Source organism: Daphnia carinata, chromosome 3 (assembly GCF_022539665.2).
Source record: "Daphnia carinata strain CSIRO-1 chromosome 3, CSIRO_AGI_Dcar_HiC_V3, whole genome shotgun sequence".
NCBI lineage: Eukaryota > Metazoa > Arthropoda > Branchiopoda > Diplostraca > Daphniidae > Daphnia > Daphnia carinata.
Window position 1 is genome coordinate 1,493,630 of NC_081333.1, and position 18,100 is coordinate 1,511,729.

The 18,100-nt window shown below is 39.0% G+C and overlaps 6 protein-coding genes across 6 annotated transcripts in view; 2 read left to right on the forward strand and 4 right to left on the reverse strand.

The window, feature by feature from the left end:
• Positions 1-1,059: 1,059 nt before the first annotated feature.
• LOC130693615 (natural resistance-associated macrophage protein 2-like) lies at positions 1,060-4,469 on the forward strand. Its single transcript, XM_057516794.2, has 13 exons — positions 1,060-1,436; positions 1,509-1,631; positions 1,698-1,924; positions 1,994-2,132; positions 2,203-2,358; positions 2,480-2,638; positions 2,730-2,792; positions 2,872-3,030; positions 3,093-3,279; positions 3,348-3,384; positions 3,550-3,760; positions 3,851-3,954; positions 4,057-4,469. Exons 1-12 carry the CDS (start codon positions 1,236-1,238, stop codon positions 3,941-3,943), a joined length of 1,755 nt encoding a protein of 584 aa, XP_057372777.1. The 5' UTR covers positions 1,060-1,235; the 3' UTR covers positions 3,944-3,954; positions 4,057-4,469.
• A 191-nt stretch (positions 4,470-4,660) lies between these two features.
• The window catches only part of LOC130693630 (uncharacterized), a 50,321-nt gene continuing 36,881 nt past the window's right edge, over positions 4,661-18,100 (reverse strand). The window contains exon 2 of the mRNA XM_059494631.1: positions 4,661-5,799. Coding sequence (XP_059350614.1) covers positions 4,704-5,798 — 1,095 coding nt within the window. The 5' untranslated portion in view covers position 5,799 and the 3' untranslated portion in view covers positions 4,661-4,703. The remainder of the gene's footprint in view (positions 5,800-18,100) is intronic.
• LOC130693653 (RNA polymerase-associated protein CTR9 homolog) lies at positions 6,328-11,002 on the forward strand. The gene is given in 16 exon segments (XM_057516842.2): positions 6,328-6,474; positions 6,563-6,661; positions 6,726-6,965; positions 7,025-7,235; positions 7,298-7,551; positions 7,618-7,761; positions 7,820-7,966; positions 7,968-8,036; positions 8,104-8,282; positions 8,345-8,559; positions 8,617-8,819; positions 8,941-9,177; positions 9,245-9,697; positions 9,757-9,999; positions 10,065-10,423; positions 10,516-11,002. Coding segments are annotated over 16 exon segments (3,510 nt in total). The 5' UTR covers positions 6,328-6,435; the 3' UTR covers positions 10,934-11,002.
• LOC130693194 (uncharacterized) lies at positions 11,516-12,981 on the reverse strand. Its single transcript, XM_057516316.2, has one exon. It carries the CDS (start codon positions 12,375-12,377, stop codon positions 11,535-11,537), a length of 843 nt encoding a protein of 280 aa, XP_057372299.1. The 5' UTR covers positions 12,378-12,981; the 3' UTR covers positions 11,516-11,534.
• Positions 13,137-14,787, reverse strand: LOC130693632 (uncharacterized). The gene has a single exon (XM_057516818.2). The coding sequence runs from the start codon at positions 14,447-14,449 to the stop codon at positions 13,457-13,459; it is 993 nt and encodes a 330-aa protein (XP_057372801.1). The 5' UTR covers positions 14,450-14,787; the 3' UTR covers positions 13,137-13,456.
• On the reverse strand, positions 15,038-18,077 carry LOC130693658 (vacuolar protein sorting-associated protein 52 homolog). The gene is made up of 13 exons (XM_057516846.2): positions 17,831-18,077; positions 17,505-17,773; positions 17,313-17,427; positions 17,113-17,249; positions 16,935-17,037; positions 16,700-16,877; positions 16,368-16,621; positions 16,151-16,305; positions 16,001-16,091; positions 15,899-15,947; positions 15,661-15,836; positions 15,416-15,593; positions 15,038-15,344 (listed from the first exon to the last, which is right to left on the reverse strand). The coding sequence occupies exons 1-13, from the start codon at positions 17,963-17,965 to the stop codon at positions 15,079-15,081; spliced, it is 2,106 nt and encodes a 701-aa protein (XP_057372829.1). The 5' UTR covers positions 17,966-18,077; the 3' UTR covers positions 15,038-15,078.

Here is an 18,100-nt window from a genome sequence, read left to right on the forward strand (position 1 = left end):
TTAAAAAATAAAGATAAAACTAAAATAAAACAAGAAATGTATGTGGGTTTTTATACATTGTGCCAAATACCCGCATGTTTTCGTTTGAACACAGACATTTCTGTGGAACTGCACAGTAATGGTTGCAAAGTGCTAGCCTACATCGTGTAACATTTTGAATATGCTTGCCGAAAAGTAGTAAAACAAGGTTTAGTCGTTTGATTTACTGCCCAAAAAGGTTGAGTTGTCCGTTAGAACAAGATTCGGCAAAATTGTGATTATCCCACGACATACGTCATAACATGAGACGAAGCTTTTTCACTGGAAATCGTTCTCTGTAACAGCATGCAAAGCAATCGCGTGCTTTACTGATATCTTTTTTGTTCTATTTGGAAAAGTTCTTACTCGACGGCAAGGGAAAATTTGTGAAGCATACATCTGAGGTGAGCCTGAATTTTTCTTGTTTTAGAAACCAAAAGATTGTAAAATGAATAGTTTTGCTTATTTTAAATATAAATGCAATAACCTCAGCAAACAGCAGTGTATCTGCTGGCACCCTACACTGTTTTTATGTGGGAAAACTTTTCATTGTACATTGCAATTCCAAATAACTACAGTACAATTTGAATTGAACAGAATATCCAATTTAGATCTTCATGAAATTTATTTGTACTCTACGCACCTTAGTACGCGGTGTCATCGTTATCGCGGCTGATGTATATTTACATATGGACAAGATTTCATTCTTGATGACGTAACAGGTTTACTGAGCACATGTGCATATCAGCACGATTAATAACCACAATGTTTTTCTTTGTTGCAGCATCTGTCAGTTCTAGACAAGAATCCGACACGGTACTCCTGTTGAAACATTCTCAAACCTTGAAACCGCGTCCAAATGACTGCATTAAAGTTTGTAATACCAATCGTTGCATATAAACATAAGTCTCTGTGCTTATTTTGACGCCTTATCCTTTCAGATGTGAAAAAGGGTGCGCAAGATGAGACGCTTGACGGGATAGCCATGCTATGATGCAGGAATTGCGACATATGGGTATATGTCGCAATTCCTCCCAAAAATTTTAGGTTGTATCGCTAAGGATCCCTATCGAATGAAATTGCTGATACGACTTTTTGTAGTCGAGTGGAGAACCAAAGTATTTGGAACGCGGATTAGACCACTGCAAACCAGCATCAACAATTGAAGCTTGATTTTTTCTGCTTTCGCTGATCGATTCGTAACATTTTCCACGACAATGGATTCCGTTAATCTTTCATCCTTTAACAACAGGCGTGCCAGCCAAGCTAGTAACATCAACCCAAGCGAAACGAATGTGCAAAAATCTATTACGAATGACAAACAAGGCCAACTTAATCCAGCTTTCATTAACGAAGACGAGGTCGCTCCAGAGAATGAAACGTATGAAAAATTAATTGACGTCCCAGAACTAGGAAAGGTATCCAGTTTTATTGTAAAAAATTACCTTCACTGTAAGCCCATGTAACGTTAACAATTCATAACTTTACAGGGATCATTCAGCTTTCGTACGTTGTGGGCTTTCACCGGACCGGGATTCTTGATGAGCATTGCTTATTTAGATCCCGGTAACATTGAATCGGATCTGCAGTCTGGAGTTGTTGCCGGATACAAGGTAAATTCTTTTTTTTTATATAATTAAAACGTGTGGTCAAACGTAAACTAACATGACTATTTTCAGCTACTATGGGTGCTGATGACAGCCACAATTATGGGACTGTTAGTACAAAGGTTAGCCATCCGATTGGGCATGGTAACAGGCCTGCATCTAGCCGAGATGTGCTACAAGCAATACCCAAGAACACCACGTATCATATTATGGATTATGACTGAAATTGCCATTATTGGATCCGATATTCAAGAAGTTATTGGAACCGCACTTGCGATCTATATTCTTTCTGACCAGGCGTAAGCTTAATTTTCTGTGTATGATCTGTTAGTATTTATACTAATTCACAGTTTTTATTTTGTTTTCAGAATTCCTATTTGGGGTGGTGTGCTTATTACAGTTTTTGACACTTTTACTTTCTTACTCCTTGACAAATATGGGTTGCGAAAGTTGGAATTGTTATTTGGATTTCTCATTACCGTAATGGCCATTACTTTCGGATACGAAGTTGGTGTTTTATAACTGAGTAATCATTTGAATCGGGAGCGGTTTCATCTAACCTATCTTTTACTTGCAGTATATTCACGATCCGCCACCACAAACCGAAGTAATCAAAGGCCTCTTCATTCCGGGTTGTGCGGGTTGCGGGCCTGAAGGTGTGCTTCGAGCAGTAGGGATAGTTGGTGCGGTCATTATGCCTCATAATCTATTTCTCCATTCTGCTTTGGTCAAGGTATTTTATGTTTTTAGCTCTAAAAACTTGCTAATTTGGAAGAACTTCAGTGGCTACAGGCTGTCTCTGTTACCACACTAATGGTCTATGTTGTCTCTCTTCGTGTTTGTTAAACTTCTAGTCCCGCAAAGTTGACCGAAGTGATAAGCATTCCGTCCAACAAGCCAACATGTACTACTTTATCGAGTCGTGTATAGCTCTGCTGGTGTCATTGATTATAAATATTTTTGTCGTCTGCGTGTTCGCCTACGGACTCTTTGGCAAGACCAATCAAGATGTGGTAAGTTTCGCTTTTAAGTTACGTAAAGTGTAATTCCCTTTTGCCTCTTGACCTTAACATAAAACTGCTATGCAATTTCTGTTGCGTTCAGCAAGATTTATGTGCTAACAGCACGTCCTCTTCCTCAGCAGAAGAAATCGAAGAATTTTTTCCGGTACGTCTTAGTTAAAAAGCATGAACGTGATTTTTTGATAGACTATTTCCTTGATGTCGTCCGTACCATATCAACTTAGGCAAATAACGAAACAGTTGATGCTGATATTTACCGAGCTGGACTCTTTTTGGGCTGCAAATATGGTGACGCTGCTAGATACATCTGGGCTGTTGGTATTCTAGCCGCTGGTCAGTCGTCCACAATGACCGGAACTTACAGTGGCCAGTTTGTTATGGAGGTAAAAATAAAAAAGGTGACTCAGGAAAATATTTGTTTATAATGACAATTGAAACTTCTTAGGGGTTCTTAAATTTACATTGGGCTCGTTGGAAACGTGTTTTGCTTACGCGAACGATAGCCATCTCCCCAACCCTTTTTCTTGCTATTTTTGCCGACATTCAACAGTTGACTGGTTTAAACGACTACCTTAATGCTGTTATGAGTTTGCAATTACCTTTTGCCTTGATTCCAACTTTAACTTTCACAAGTATAATTTTATCTTTATGAATTGAAAAAACATTATACTAATACTTGATTTTTCTTTTTATCGAAAAGGTTCATCAAAGATCATGGGCCAATTCGTGAATGGACTGTAAGTTTAAACAAAAATCTATTCTAAGAGAGCTAAAATCGTTGGCCGTAGTACCAAACGAGTTGGACATCTCTGTGTGTGGGTTGGTGGGGTTGTGGTGCATTTAACTTCGTGGAACAGCGTAGCCTATAATTATGAAATTTTTGTTCTCTTCATCCGTTTTAGATTCAACAAAACCATCTTAACTATACTGGCCGTTGTTGTCGTCAGCATCAATCTGTTCTTCGTGGTTGTGACCATCAAAGAGGCTCTGCCCCCGCACTGGGCGATTTACACTGCCTTCGGAATAGGAGGGGCGCTTTATTTGAGCTTAGTTGGATATCTATGTCTTCACTTGATTGAGGCCTTTGGTGGACGTTGCTGCGCTTCTTTACCGGTAAATGTTGTTATTATTGTGAAAAAAAAAATCTAAATTGCGTTCTTTCTATTTATTCTATTTTATGTCCCTTTGTCGAATCGGATCCAGTATGAGAAAATGACGGTTTACAAAGCGCTTGGCGATGAAACGGAACCGTTTGCATCCAACAGTTTACAACGCCCCATAAACTCTGGCAACTAGAAAGCTAAAAGGTAACGGAAATATTAAAATTAACTTTATGAAGACACATTGATGGTTAATAGCTTGCACATATTTCAACCAATCATCTCACTTAAATTTATCTTTGGTCCAAGGTAAACGGGTTTCAGTATTTGGCATAAGATTAACTGTAAGACTTCGAGTTGGGCTCCATCCATGCATTACTGAAATAATTTTTGGTTTTCTTCTGTAAAGACAAGACAGAAAACAATTATGAATGAGCATTAAGTTAACCATACAAAATAAAAATGACCAAGAAACATACAAAGAAAAATGCAGCCCACTATTTCCTACCTTATGGCACAAAAAACTAATCAGAGTATTGGGAGGTTCGTTGTTGGTATGGATGTTCTTTGAGAAGATTTACAATTGGAGGGTGGTGAAAGCCATGTTTAATGGGCCGAATTTTTACTTTCACTAACCAGGCCGCCAACTGATGTTTAAAATTTGTGTACATGAACTGCTGCCATATTTTATTTTGGTACTCTTTCCATGAAAGCAGGAAAGTGAAACAGTAAGTTGATCGCCCGTTCAAGTTATATTCATGGCGTTTTCTGATCAAAGTTTCCTTGCATGCAAGTCTGTGGCGATGGCCCGAGGTTGCTTGATACTTTTATTTTATTATTATTTTTGTTTATCTCGAAAACGATAAGAAAAAAACTGCCTTATCTTTCAGTATACAGATATCTATACATCTTTTTATCAACATTCTTTTATTGTCACAAAATTGTCCATTCGTTAATTAAACACTCCCGATGTCCTTACACTGTGTGGAGCCGGATTCTGGTTCGATGAAAACCACGTTATTGGCCACTCGTGACACAATAGAAGCGGATATGTCTATGCCTAGTGCGGGATCCCAGAGATTGTGAAGTTTCTGTTCAAGCTGTTTTGGATTGAGCGGCTTATCAGAGTCAAACGTGGCAGTCAAGATGATTACACGTTTTTTGAAAGGAGCCATGAAGTTGTCGCAGTAGCCGTGCAACAATAAGGCTGCTCGCGGTGGGATCATCTCCAAAGGTCCAAGCACAATTGAAAAAGACTGGTTGAGGATAGAATGGATTTGCGCATCGAGCTCTTTCTTTATAGCGTCTTCCTGTTGCTGGAGATTGAAAATTTCATCAACTTTGACCGTTACTCCAGGGAATTTGAAATCCGTGAACTTCGTCGCGTGAAGTAGCTTATTGGTGTTGGTAGCCAGAGCTAAGGCAACACACTGCATGGTACGCGTAATAGCTGGTGTGTTCACGCCAACGAGAAGAACAACAGCTGGCTGGGATGGTTCCTCTTCAATAACACTACTGAGTGCAGAGAGGAAACCTATCCATGTTTCTGTCTTTTGCAAAGGAAAAGAGTTCTGCATTTCATCAAGTAATTCCATTGCTTGGCTTAAAGTATTAACTGGGGCTGATACCCTCTCCTTTCCAGCATGGTAGTAAGAAGACCAGAAGCCCGATATATGACCACCAAAATAAACTGGTAATAAGGCAATGCCAAAAACTACCAGTAGAAGTAGAACACAATAAGAGATTGAAGAGTTCAACCCTGATACATCCTCCTGTGCTTTCGATTGTGGCTTATTTGTCACTGAAGGTAAAGGATTCATGGCAGAAGGCTTCATTTCGTCAGGTGGTGGTGTGTCATCTTCAGATAGGTTTGGATCATTTATAATATGAGTTGAATCAGGCTGTTTTGACTTCTCTGCTTTTTTGGATCTCTGGCGTTGTTCATTGGTTGGACTTGGTGGACTATCTCTTACCAATGGCTTGCGATTGTAACATCGTGGACTACTGGAATCTGTATTGGAATTTCTCCGAAAATTTCTAGTGCCTTCCATTCTGCAAAAAAAAAAACTATTGTTTGGTCCAAATGTAATTTTAAAAATTATGTCCAGTTTCAAACGAAAACAAACAAGACTTACAATTTGCTTGATTGATGCCTGGTTGTATTGCCACTTTATTGAAATTTCTGTGGAATATCCATTTTTGAAGCTACTGTGAAAAACTTTTTCGTATTTCTCCGTATTCCACAATGGATATTGCACGAGATGGTTTTCTATTTGAGATTGTAAACAAAATATTATTTGTTCAAAGTTTGTAATGGAGATTTTGGTTTTGAATACATTGCTATACTGCGATAAAATGCAGCGGAAAACTTGACTATTGTGGTTTCCAAGTTTCTGATTAACGTGTTGTTTCAAATATTACATAAAATTCTAGCATAGTAAGAAACAAATATGGTCCACGGCATTGATTACTCAGATCTTCATAATAATTATATCATTAATAAATAATAATTGCGCTGCTTTGTAGCTAAAAACTGCTGTTTAGTACTACTCTACTAGTTGTTGGTTTTCCGAAATTCGTGCAACGCTGAGTCTTGCGACGAGTCGCGAAAAAGAAAACAGAATTTTGTTAGCTCACACGGCTAATGTTGTTCTAAATTTCCCGGCGAATTGCGTAGAAAGAATAAAAATGGGTTCCGTCGAAATCCCTCTTCGGGATACTGACGAGGTAATTTATTGCGTTGGTCATTCTACAACTTTGGGACACAACACTTTAATTTGTGTTTGTTTATTCTTGTCTGTACTCTGTTCATTAGGTCATTGAGTTGTTTTTTGATCAACTACCTGATGGAGAGGAAGTCATTCAGATTCTTAAACAAGAACATGCACAAATACATATTTGGGTTACCTTGGCGGTAAATACAGCTTAAACTACTTACCTTATTTATGTTGTACTAATTCTTTTATGCCCTATCTAAGGTGGAGTATAACAACCAAAATAAGATTGCTGATTTTGTCAAGGTGTTAGAAGCCTCACGCACTGAGTCTAATATGAATTACAAAGATTCGGAAAAAGATCAAATGAAGGCCCTTGATACTTTGGCAGCTCACTATGTCCAACAGGCAAATAGAGAAAAGAACAAGGACAAAAAACGTGAACTATTCACAAAAGCTACACACCTTTATACAACTGCTGATAAAATCATCATGTATGATCAGGTAATACTAACTGTTCCAGTAAATTAACAATATTTTGTCACATCCTTGTTCAAATTTAGAATCACTTGCTGGGTCGTGCTTATCTCTGCTTGTTAGAGGGTGATAAAATGGATCAGGCTGATGCTCAGTTCAACTTTGTGTTGAACCAGTCACCTGACAATATACCTTCACTCCTGGGAAAGGCTTGCATTTCTTTCAATAAGAAAGATTACAAAGCAGCTTTGGCATACTATAAAAAGGCTTTGAGAACTAATGCAACTTGCCCAGCAGGTATAAAGTTATTTAATTTATTGCCTTTAGGCCATTTGTTTGCATTCAAAACCTATATACAGGTGTACGGTTGGGTATGGGACACTGTTTTCTTAAGCTGGGCAATGCAGAAAAAGCAAGAATGGCATTTGAAAGAGCTCTTGATTTGGATCCTAAGTGTGTGGGTGCTCTAGTAGGAATGGCTATTCTGGAATTGAATTTACAAGAGTCCGATTCTATTCGCAACGGAGTTCAGCTCTTGTCACGGGCTTACGCAGTAGATTCTAGTAATCCAATGGTTCTTAATCATCTTGCAAATCATTTCTTCTTCAAAAAGGTAAGTAAAAAATTCATTCATTTTAGATAAGAAATTTTATTCATTTCTCAATTTAAATATATGTAGGACTATTCGAAAGTTCAACACTTAGCCTTGCATGCTTTTCATAATACCGAAAATGAAGCCATGCGCGCAGAATCGTGCTACCAAATGGCTCGTGCTTTCCATGTACAAGGCGACTACGATCAAGCATTTCAATATTATTATCAGGTTCAATCGCGCTATACATCGCGTTAAATCTCTATTACTTATGCTGTGTCTTGCACAGGCTACTCAATTCGCTTCTACTAATTTCATCTTGCCGCATTTTGGACTGGGTCAAATGTACATATATCGTGGAGATACGGAAAATGCAGCACAATGTTTCGAGCGAGTGCTGAAAGCCCAACCGGGTAACTACGAAACAATGAAAATTCTTGGGGTCGCTATACGCTGCTTCTAGTAGCCAGTCCAAGAGAGATATTGCCAAAACCCACCTCAAAAAGGTTGTTTTTCGTATCCTTTCGTCATTCACCCCTTTCATCGTGTTGCTATTGTATGTGTGTTCGATAGGTTACGGAGCAATTTCCTGATGACGTTGAGGCCTGGATCGAGCTTGCTCAGATATTGGAACAATCAGATTTACAAGGCTCTCTAGCAGCATATTCGACTGCCATGAAAATCCTAAAAGAGAAAGTGCAAGCAGAAATACCACCAGAAATCCTCAACAACGTGGGTGCCTTGTATTATAGGTATGTGAATTAAGAAATTGTGGTACTATTTCTGGGAATACATTTATGTTCACCATTCATAGATTGGGGAACCTGGAAGAGTCGCGGAAGTACTTTGAACAATCAATCGAACGTGCCAAAGCGGACGCTGAACAGGAGCCTCAAGCGGATAACACCGAGCAAGAACCTCAAACGGAGAATGCGATTTGCGTCACGACAAACTATAACCTCGGAAGAATCTATGAGGGATTGTTTATGTGTGATAAAGCAGAAAAAAATTACAAGGAAACTCTGAAAGGTATTTTCGTTTTCTTAATATCGTAATGAACGGAAATAATACGGTATTTTTATTCAGAACATCCTAATTATGTCGACTGTTATCTAAGACTCGGTTGTATGGCACGAGATCGTGGACAAATATACGAAGCTTCTGATTGGTTTAAAGAAGCTCTTCAAATTAACAACGAGCATCCCGACGCCTGGTCTCTTATTGGTAATCTTCATCTAGCTAAGATGGAATGGGGACCTGGACAAAAGAAATTCGAGCGCATCCTTAGAGTAACTATACAATAATTTCTTAACAATCAGCATATTTTAGATCGATGCAATCTTTTTTAAATGACTTGTTTCGTCGGTTTCAATGACAAACCGTAACTGAAAGTTGATTTTATAATTTCAGCAACCAGCAACTGCCAATGATTCTTACTCGCTTATTGCGTTGGGCAACGTCTGGCTCCAAACTTTACATGTTCCAACAAGAGACAAAGAAAAGGAAAAACGGCATCAAGAGCGAGCCCTTCAGTTATATAAAACAGTGTTGAAAAACGACCAACGCAATATTTGGGCTGCCAATGGTGTCGGTTGTGTGCTAGCTCATAAGGGTTGCATTCCGGAAGCGCGAGACATCTTTGCATCAGTAAGTAACTAATGAATTGGTAACTTAAAATTTTACATAATTAACTTTAATAAACAAATTAAACTAGGTCCGTGAAGCAACGGCCGACTTTTCTGATGTCTGGCTAAACATCGCCCACATCTACGTTGAACAAAGGCAATATGTCTCTGCAATCCAGATGTACGAAAATTGCATCCGCAAGTTTTTCCGACATCCGCATGTGGAAATTCTTCAGTACCTTGCTCGAGCGCACTTCCGTGCCGGTAAGCTCCGTGAAGCCAAGCTATCTCTCCTTAAGGCCCAGCATGTCGCTCCGCACGATACCGTTCTCTTGTTTAACACGGCGTTGGTCCTGCAACGATTGGCGACCCAAATTCTCAAGGATGAGAAATCAGACTTGCAAACTGTGTTGCAAGCTGTCAGTGAACTACAGCTGTCGCACAAGTTCTTCCAATGGCTCTCGGTTAATGGAGATCGCATGCGTTACGATTTGTCATTTGCTGCTGCCGAGGCTAGACATTGTGGAGATCTTCTTTCTCAAGTAAGTAATTCCTTGCAAAATGTCTTAGGATAACCATTAACCGGAATTATCCCCTTTAGGCACAATACCATGTAGCGCGTGCTCGTAGCCTCGCGGAGGAAGAAAAACGTATGAAAAAGAAGCAAGAAGAAGAGAGAGAAGCCTTCCGTATGAAACAGCGAGAAGAACAAAACAGACTAGAAGAAAGTCGTAGACTGGAGCAAGAAAAACTACTCAAATTGCGTGAAGAATTTATTGAGAAAACCAAGAAAGCGACTCAGTTTAACGATATGCCAACAGAAAAAGCTGATAAGGGCAAGAAGGTATGTGATTAGGTTTTAGCACAACCGAAACGTACTTGAGATTACTTAACATTGTCGTGTTTTAGAGTCGCAAGAAGAAGGATGATGAAGACGGTTTCGTTACTGACGGTAGTGATCGTCTACGTAGCGGTGATGAGGGCGCTGGCCCGCCATCAAAGAAACGTAAGGCGGAACGGAAGCCACGCCAAACAGAAAGCAAATCACGGAAGAAGACGAAAGGCGGAGAAGAACGTGGGCGGGCAAGGGAGAAAAAAGGTCGCAGTGAAGGCAAAGGTGCTAAGAAAGGAGCTTCGAAGAAATCAGCCGGAGATATTGAGGATGGCCTTAGTTCCAAACAGAAAAGCAAAGTGGTATCGAAAGCCATCATATCTTCTTCAGACGATTCGTCTTCAGAGGAAGGTGGCAAATTGCGCATTGCGAGCGGGTGAGTTAGATTAAAATTTTGGTGGAGCACATCCATTAATTCCAGTTTACATGGATATTTTATTCATTTATTTCGCGTGTCTCTATTTCCAGTGGAGAGGAAAGTGGTGGTGAAGGGGGCGGAAAAAGCCGGAGGAGAAGAATCGCTTCCGGTTCAGAGAAGAGCTACAGCGGACGCTCTGTGTCTCGTTCTCCAGCAAAATCGCGATCGCCGTCAGGTTCTCGCTCTGGTTCGGGATCTCGTTCTCGATCATCTGGACGTTCTAATTCGAGATCCAAATCTCGATCAAAATCACGTTCACGTTCCAACTCACGTTCTAAGTCGCGTTCCAAGTCCCGATCCAAATCCCGATCCAAATCCCGCTCGGTTAGCAGATCCTCCCGTTCTTCGCGGTCATCTCAATCGTCTCGTTCCAGGTCTAAATCGAAATCCGGCTCACGTTCATCATCACGCTCTAAATCCGGATCTCGTTCTAAAACACCTAAATCAGGCTCGGATGATTCGGATTGAAAACAAATGTTTATGTTATAAAGAAATCTTGCAACATTTGACAAATTAAACCCTTCATTCTTTTCGCAATTTAACTTGCTGTCTTTTCATTTTTCTTTATTACGTCGATATTGATAATATTGTCAACCGTCGTCATTGTCATATTACGTTTTGTGTTTCCAATTCTTGGAGAATAGGCGAAGTTTCGAAGTACCTGTTAGTTATTCTACACTGTATCGATGTCCACATCAGGTGCATCCCAGCCCATTTCGCACATTCATACTAAACTGGAAAGATACTGAATCGTTGGTAAACCAAACAAAAGTGCATCAAAATTCTTGAATTTATCTTCGTGAAGTTCGACGATAAAAGTAGACATGTTCCAAAACCATGAGTTATACCCTAGCAGTGCTGCTTGAAACTAGCAGAACAAACCCAAGTTAGCACTTACAGTTCAAACGAACAAAACCTTTTGACCTGCAGTTTGTTTCGTTACACCACGTTTGACTTGCTAAAAAAAAATTTTACTGTCAAGCTATTGAGCAAGAATTACCAGTCCAAAAATGCCTGCTTTTCACAAAATTAAGTTTAATCTTTTTATTTTTTATTTTAGTTTACAACGTTAGCTGTTTAGGACAGCGTGGCAATGGTAGACGTCTGATGTCAGTGTGGAGCTGTCCAGTCGTGCAAGTGTATGATCAGTTTCTGGTTCGATGAAAACCACGTTGTTGGCCACTCGTGACACAATAGAAGCGGATATGTCTACGCCTAGTGTAGGATCCCAGAGACTGTGAAGTTTCTGTTCCAACTGTTTTGAATTGTGCGGGATGTCAAAACCAAACGTTGCTGTCAAGATGATTACACTTTTCTTGAAAGGAGCTATAAAGTTGTCGCAATAGCCGTGCAAAAGTAAGGCTGCACGTGGTGGGAGTTTCTCCAAGGGTCCAAGAATAACTGAAGAGAAGTCACTAAGGATAGAACTGATTTCCTTATCAAGTTCTTGATTGATAGTGTCGTCCTGTTGCAGAAGATCGGTAATTCCATCGACGTTAACTGTCACCCTTGAGAAGTCGGCATTTGTGGAACTTTTCTTATGCAATAGCTTATTGACATTGATAGCCAAAGTAAGAGCAACACATTGCATGCTTTGCTTTGAAGCTGCTGTGTTTCTTCCAGCAAAAAGTAGAACTGCTGGTTGGGATGGCTCATCCTCCATAACACTATTGAGTGCTGCGAGGAAACTTATCCATGTTTCTTTTTTCTGCAATGGAAAAGAGCTTTGCATTTCATCAAGTAGTTTATTAACTTGACATGAAATATCTGCTTGGATTGATGTCCTGTCTTCTTCAGCGTTGAAGAGAACTGACCAAAAACCCACAATTTGACCACCCAACAAAAATGGTAAGCAAACACTAATAAAAAGTATGTTGATAGCTAGCAAAAAGTCACATACATAGTAATTCATAACTGAATTATTTCTGTAGATTTGAATGAAGATTATTTGACATTATGGGTAAATGATTTATGACTGAAGTTCTTTTTCCCATCCAGGTGTAGGTGTCTCAACTAGTAAAGTCTGGATTGTCTGTGGATCACCTATAATGTGAGTTGAACCATGCTGCTTTTATTTTAAATTTTTTTTTTGAACTCTGATGTTTTTCATTTTGTGGGAATTGATGGGTTATAGCTTGTCATTGGCCTACAAAGGAAATATTGTGAACAGTTAGTGTGTTTATTTGAATTTCTCCAAACAGTTGTTTCTGCTTTATCCAAACAGCAATTCAATTGGATTAGTTCAAGTCCGTTCTCGACTAGTGTAGTGCGTATAAAATTTTTTCACAGTAAATTCCATACAGCTAGTTATGAGCTATTGCTGTTGTAATAGGTTGCCAAGGAGTCGGTAGAATTGTGAAAATAAGGACGGTTGTGACCAACTTCTGTTAATTCTTGTTTCTTTTATGTCGGTTGATATGTTGCGGGTGGCCACCGGTATGAATTTTAGTAATAACTGAACTGTAATAACACAGGATCATACTGCCGTGTATGTTCTTTTTTATCTTCCCATGTCTTATCTTAGTCTCCGTATCAGGTCTACGTGATAGTAGCACTTCGTTATCCTCTTTCGCAAAAATTTATTTATTTTTTCAGCTACGTCATAGTTAAAAAAGCAAAACGACAAGAGATTGGTTTTATTGAAAGGCAAATATTTTTTTCTATCCTCTGCACAATACCAATTTAAAATGAAATGACTGACCAGTTTCAACGATGAGGCAGGCTTACAATGGCCAGTTCGTAACAAACGTATACATAAAATGCGATTCAGGGTACGCTTTCTTTCTGAGCGCTGTAGAAAATCCTTGTGGATTCTTAAATTTACGTACATTAAGCTTTTCAAGGTTGCTCTTCCCTTTTTTATTTTTGTTTTATTTTTTATTTTTGGCTTTTTTTTGTTTGTGGGCTATACAATATTTGGTTAGTTCTTATATCACGGCAATACCAAAAAAACAATGTATTTTTATTGCGCTAAAATGGTTTTTCCAATGATTAATCACGTCCGATATCATTAGATGATGTGGAATCAGTTTCTGGTTCGATAAAAACCACGTTATTGGCCACCCGTGACACAAGAGAAGCGGACTTGTCTATGCCTAATGAGGGATCCCATAGGCTGTGAAGTTTCCGTTCTACCTCTTTTGAATTGCGTGGCATCTCGTAATCAAATGCTGCAGTCAAGATGATTACACTTCTTTTGAAAGGAGCCATGAAGTTATCGCAGTAGCCGTGCAAAATCATAGCAGCTTTTGGTGGAATCTTTTCTAAAGATCCAAGAACAACCGAAGAATATTTGCTAAGAATAGAATGAATTTTCCTATCTAGCTCTCGCGTGATTGCGTTATCCTCTTGCGTGAGATCGGTAATTTCATCCCATTGGACTGTTATATCTTTGAAGTTGGCATTGGCGGAGTTCGTCGTATGCAACAGCTCGTTGGTGTTGATAGCCAAAGTTGTAACAACATGCTCCATAGTACGCATTGCAACCGGGGTGTTTCCGCCAATAAAAAGAAGGACTGCTGGTTGGGATGGTTCATCGTTTGTAACACTCTGGAGCGCAGCGAGAAAACTTATCCACGTTTCGACTTTTTGAAATGGGAACGTTTTTTGCATTTTATCAATTACTTTGATTGGGTCATTGGAAGTATTCGATGGAGTTGATTTCCCGTAGATAAAAAAAGAAAGAAGTAGAAAAAATAATGCTACTATTGCAAAATATACTAGTCGCTTGGGCCAGTTCTTGGGTAATAGGAATAACAGTTTTTTCCATGTCGGCTGGAAGCGTGAATCATCCGACTTTAAGTTTTCATTCTCACCAGGTTTATTTTCTGGACTATCGACGTTTAATTCTTGCAGACGATCGTTTTCCGTTGAACGATTTGTTGTTGCTGACTGTTGTGAACTATTATTGGAACTATCATTTTCATCAGAAGATTCAATTGAACTTTCTGTTGCTTCTGAATTTTGCGTAGAATTGGCGTCCATTAAAAAAAGTATTCTATGGTCTGAATGCAATTACAAAATATGTGTTAGAATTTCAAATTCTTACAACTGATTCTACAATCATTATTTGAACAGCAGGTTTATCTTTTCCACTAACGAATGCGTCTCTCGATTTGGGCCGTGTTGCTGCACCCAGAAATTGTCAGAGATATTCCTTACAATTAGTTTTAGGTTAATCTTGTTGTAAACTATTACGAGATAGTTTGTAGCAAATGAGCACTCCTCGGTCAAATTATAAATTTAGATGGTAGAGATTTAATGCTATTAACTGCTATTTCTTTAACGCTAACTGAATGTAACTAGATGCAACCGATTTAATATGTTAACTGCACTACGTTAACTTCGGGACCATGTACTGTAGCTCCACTTGTATTTTGTTATCTGCCCAAGTTTTTATCTAGTACTTTTTGAACAATCAGTGGGAAAATTTATGCTGTCCGTTCGACTGTGATATTACAGCATAGTTTATCTGAGATCCCCAATTGTTCGCCTTCCAATTGCGGAAAACCTTTTCTCTTCTTAACACCAAAGAGGCAATTACATCGCAAGTTAATTAATACATTTATTGGATGACAACGGAACGTGAAAATAGAAACGGAAAACTAAACAATTTAGAAAGCTGGCTTGTATCTTCTGACTTCGACCATTAGCTGATGAATGTTGATTAAATCGGCGCGAGCAGGAACGTTGCGGAATGGATGTTGAGTGAGGATTTTTTGAAATCGGTGATAGTATTCTACGAGCTGAGTTAAAGTAGCTTGCAAAATATTGGTTCCGTTTTTGAAATTTGGAAAAAGATTTAATATTTCCTTGTTGATCTCGTCTAAAGATTTTTTCCACCCAGCCATGAAAGAATTAATTGTTTGCGTAGCTCGACCTTTACATCAAAGAGAAAAATGTTTAAATCAGAAAGAGAAAACACAATAATAAGATATTCAAATTTCATACGTTCTTCATTCCGCAACGCTTCGTTATGTCCCCGAGTTAACATGACTTCGCAATCCTTAACAAAGCGGACGAGTCCTTCAAAGTGGAAAAACAATATCTCCTCAACAAATTCGGATATTCGAGCGGAGAGTAGTTCTTTACAACGTGCGGCTTCGCGACTTTCTTCTCTGTTGCGTTCCTTCAAATAATAGGTAAAGACAATAAGTTGACTAGAGAACGATGCAATAACATATTTGCTACCTTACAGTCATCACGCTTAACATTAAGTCATAGTTGTTGATCAGGGCAACAAGCTGATCCTTTCTTTTAGTAAATGCCGCGGCAAGGCGTAGAGTGAAACCTTCAACTTCCTCTTGCATTGTCGAAAGTAAGTGATGCAAGCGTGGAGTCCAGTCCATTGCTGAAGTTATACTGTTATGTTCTATTTCGCAAAATGAAAAATGTTATTAACTAATGCACTTAAGATTTGAAAAATATTTATACCGTGAATCGCTGAAATAGCTGAAGTGTACTCGGCATAGCGTCGTACTACCTATTGAATGTTTCAATTATTTGAGATTCAATGTAAAATTTGTTAGTTCGTACATAATGTGGTCGCGTGTCGATGTGAGAATATAATCTAGACGGATCGCAGTCGCGGACACTTTGAATGTTTGCCTGTACCAAATATTCGAATCTAAACAAGAAAAATAAATTAATCACGATATTAAAGTTCTAGGCAAACTATTCTGGTACCTAGGCCATAATATGGAAATCAGAGATTCATAATAAAAATCCAGTGCTGGAACAGCTCTCTTGTGGCAAAGATATTGCAATCGCTGGACCATTTGAATGCAAAGAAAGAGTGCCAAGGAATCGTAACAAGTTGAGACATACTCTTCGACAAATTTCTAAAGTTGAACCAAAAATTAAATAACATATGCAACATTCATCATTAAACTAATCTACTGACCATGTAGATGGTACAAGTCTTTCCCATAACTTCTTGAAAGAGCTCCATGGCAGGGGCCCTCTCAACGTGGAAAAATTCGCACAAGAATAGATATTCTCGGCAAGCATTATCGGCAAGTGCGTAATGCTGAGATCGGAAAACAATTTCGTACGAATATTTGGTTTCACCCTTATGGCCAGCACTCGTACCTGTCGCTGCGGCATGGGGAACCAACACAGGAGCCTCTAAATTGGTAACGACTTCAACTCGAGTTCCTTAGAAATCAAATATACAAAGTGAGAATTAGCATGAATGGGGTTCCACACAAACATATGTTTCCTTGCTTGAATTACCCAAGGTAAAGACAGTCGATTTGCTACTCGAATTTCGTCCACTAGGCGCAGCTCTCCCAAACAGAGATCTGGCCGCAGCCGCGGCAGCTGCTCCTAAAGACGCATCTTCTGATCCAAGAACGTCATCTTTATTAACGCTGTTTGAATCAACAAGTTTCAGTAATCGTGTAGAATAACTCTACATTGCACACAATTTTTTATATAGTAGAATCAAGCGTTAGCATGTGTAACAAACTTTGAAATATGAGAAGTACAACTTTGACATTGTTTGCACATAGTCTTGTCTCACTTCATATGCAATTTCTGGCTCCTGAGTTATGAGGAAGTGATAAAAATTCCTAATAAAATAAAGAATGTTATTTTGCACTAAAGTCAAAATATGCAGTTTAATATGCCTGCCATTACAAACTTACTTGTGCTTTAGGAGTGAATTTTGTGGTAGTTGATAATTCGCAAGCGGTCTTCTGAGTTGCTGCAATTTCAAGAGCAAAAATTGCCGTAATCTTTCAACCACCTTTATCCGCAACGCACCAAGAACAGGTACGACGTCCTAAAGTAAGTATATATGCACCTACAGTTACTATTGATTATATGTGAGCTATAGCAAACCCACCTGGGCAGCTCTACTACACCGTTGATGATGGTCTCCACTCAAAGCCAGTTTTGCCTGAAGTATTATCAGTTGTTCAGAGAAAACTGGTTCTGTCACTGGAGTTTCCAACAAATGCCTGTATGAGAATATTAAGGTGCAAATACAAACAGCACAATTATGGCCAATGATGCAGATTGGGATTGGTGTTTTAACCTGATAAGTGTTTCAGGAATAACTAAATCATCAATAATCTGACCAGCTAATGATCTTGCTGCTTGGCGATTAGACAACCTCAATCCAAGTTGAGCTGATTGGTGCTGAAGCTGTAAGATATCACTACTTAAGCCTCCAAGTTGTGATCTAAATGTACTAAGAAGCTCTTCCATTCTTTCAAGGGCAGCATCACATTGTGTGAACTGTGAGTGAAGTTGCGCCAAGGAAGTCCCTTGATTAACATAGTCTTGCACTGACACAAGTTCAACCTATAAATTGGAATTTGAATAAACTGTTCAATCCTTAAAGTTGCACATAATGTCTACCTCCTGCAGCTGTTGTTCAACTTGCTGTGAATATTGCCTTAAATCTACACCTGAATTGAGAGCTTCTTTTATAATGCTGTCTTTCAGACTATCCTTCAAATCCATTTTGATTTGGGTATCACTTTTATCTTCCATAGTTCACTAACCGTTCCTTTCCCTGAAAATGAAATTCGACGGCAAATTGTTTTTATGGAACTGATGAAATCTCACAGCTGTTTATGTTGACGACAGACGTCGTCTGCTACGGTCAAAGTCAGTCGTCGATTGGAG

Coding starts and splice junctions, on each gene's coding strand:
- LOC130693615 (XM_057516794.2), top strand. CDS start 1,236: ATGGATTCCGTTAATCTTTCATCCTTTAACAACAGGCGTGCCAGCCAA. Junction 2,359..2,479: donor TCCATTCTGCTTTGGTCAAG/GTATTTTATGTT, acceptor TTAAACTTCTAG/TCCCGCAAAGTTGACCGAAG. Junction 3,280..3,347: donor TCCAACTTTAACTTTCACAA/GTATAATTTTAT, acceptor TTTATCGAAAAG/GTTCATCAAAGATCATGGGC.
- LOC130693194 (XM_057516316.2), bottom strand. CDS start 12,377: ATGAATTACTATGTATGTGACTTTTTGCTAGCTATCAACATACTTTTT.
- LOC130693632 (XM_057516818.2), bottom strand. CDS start 14,449: ATGGACGCCAATTCTACGCAAAATTCAGAAGCAACAGAAAGTTCAATT.
- LOC130693658 (XM_057516846.2), bottom strand. CDS start 17,965: ATGGAAGATAAAAGTGATACCCAAATCAAAATGGATTTGAAGGATAGT. Junction 16,878..16,934: donor TGTACTTCTCATATTTCAAA/GTTTGTTACACA, acceptor TGTGCAATGTAG/AGTTATTCTACACGATTACT. Junction 15,837..15,898: donor AGCTATTTCAGCGATTCACG/GTATAAATATTT, acceptor TTTGCGAAATAG/AACATAACAGTATAACTTCA.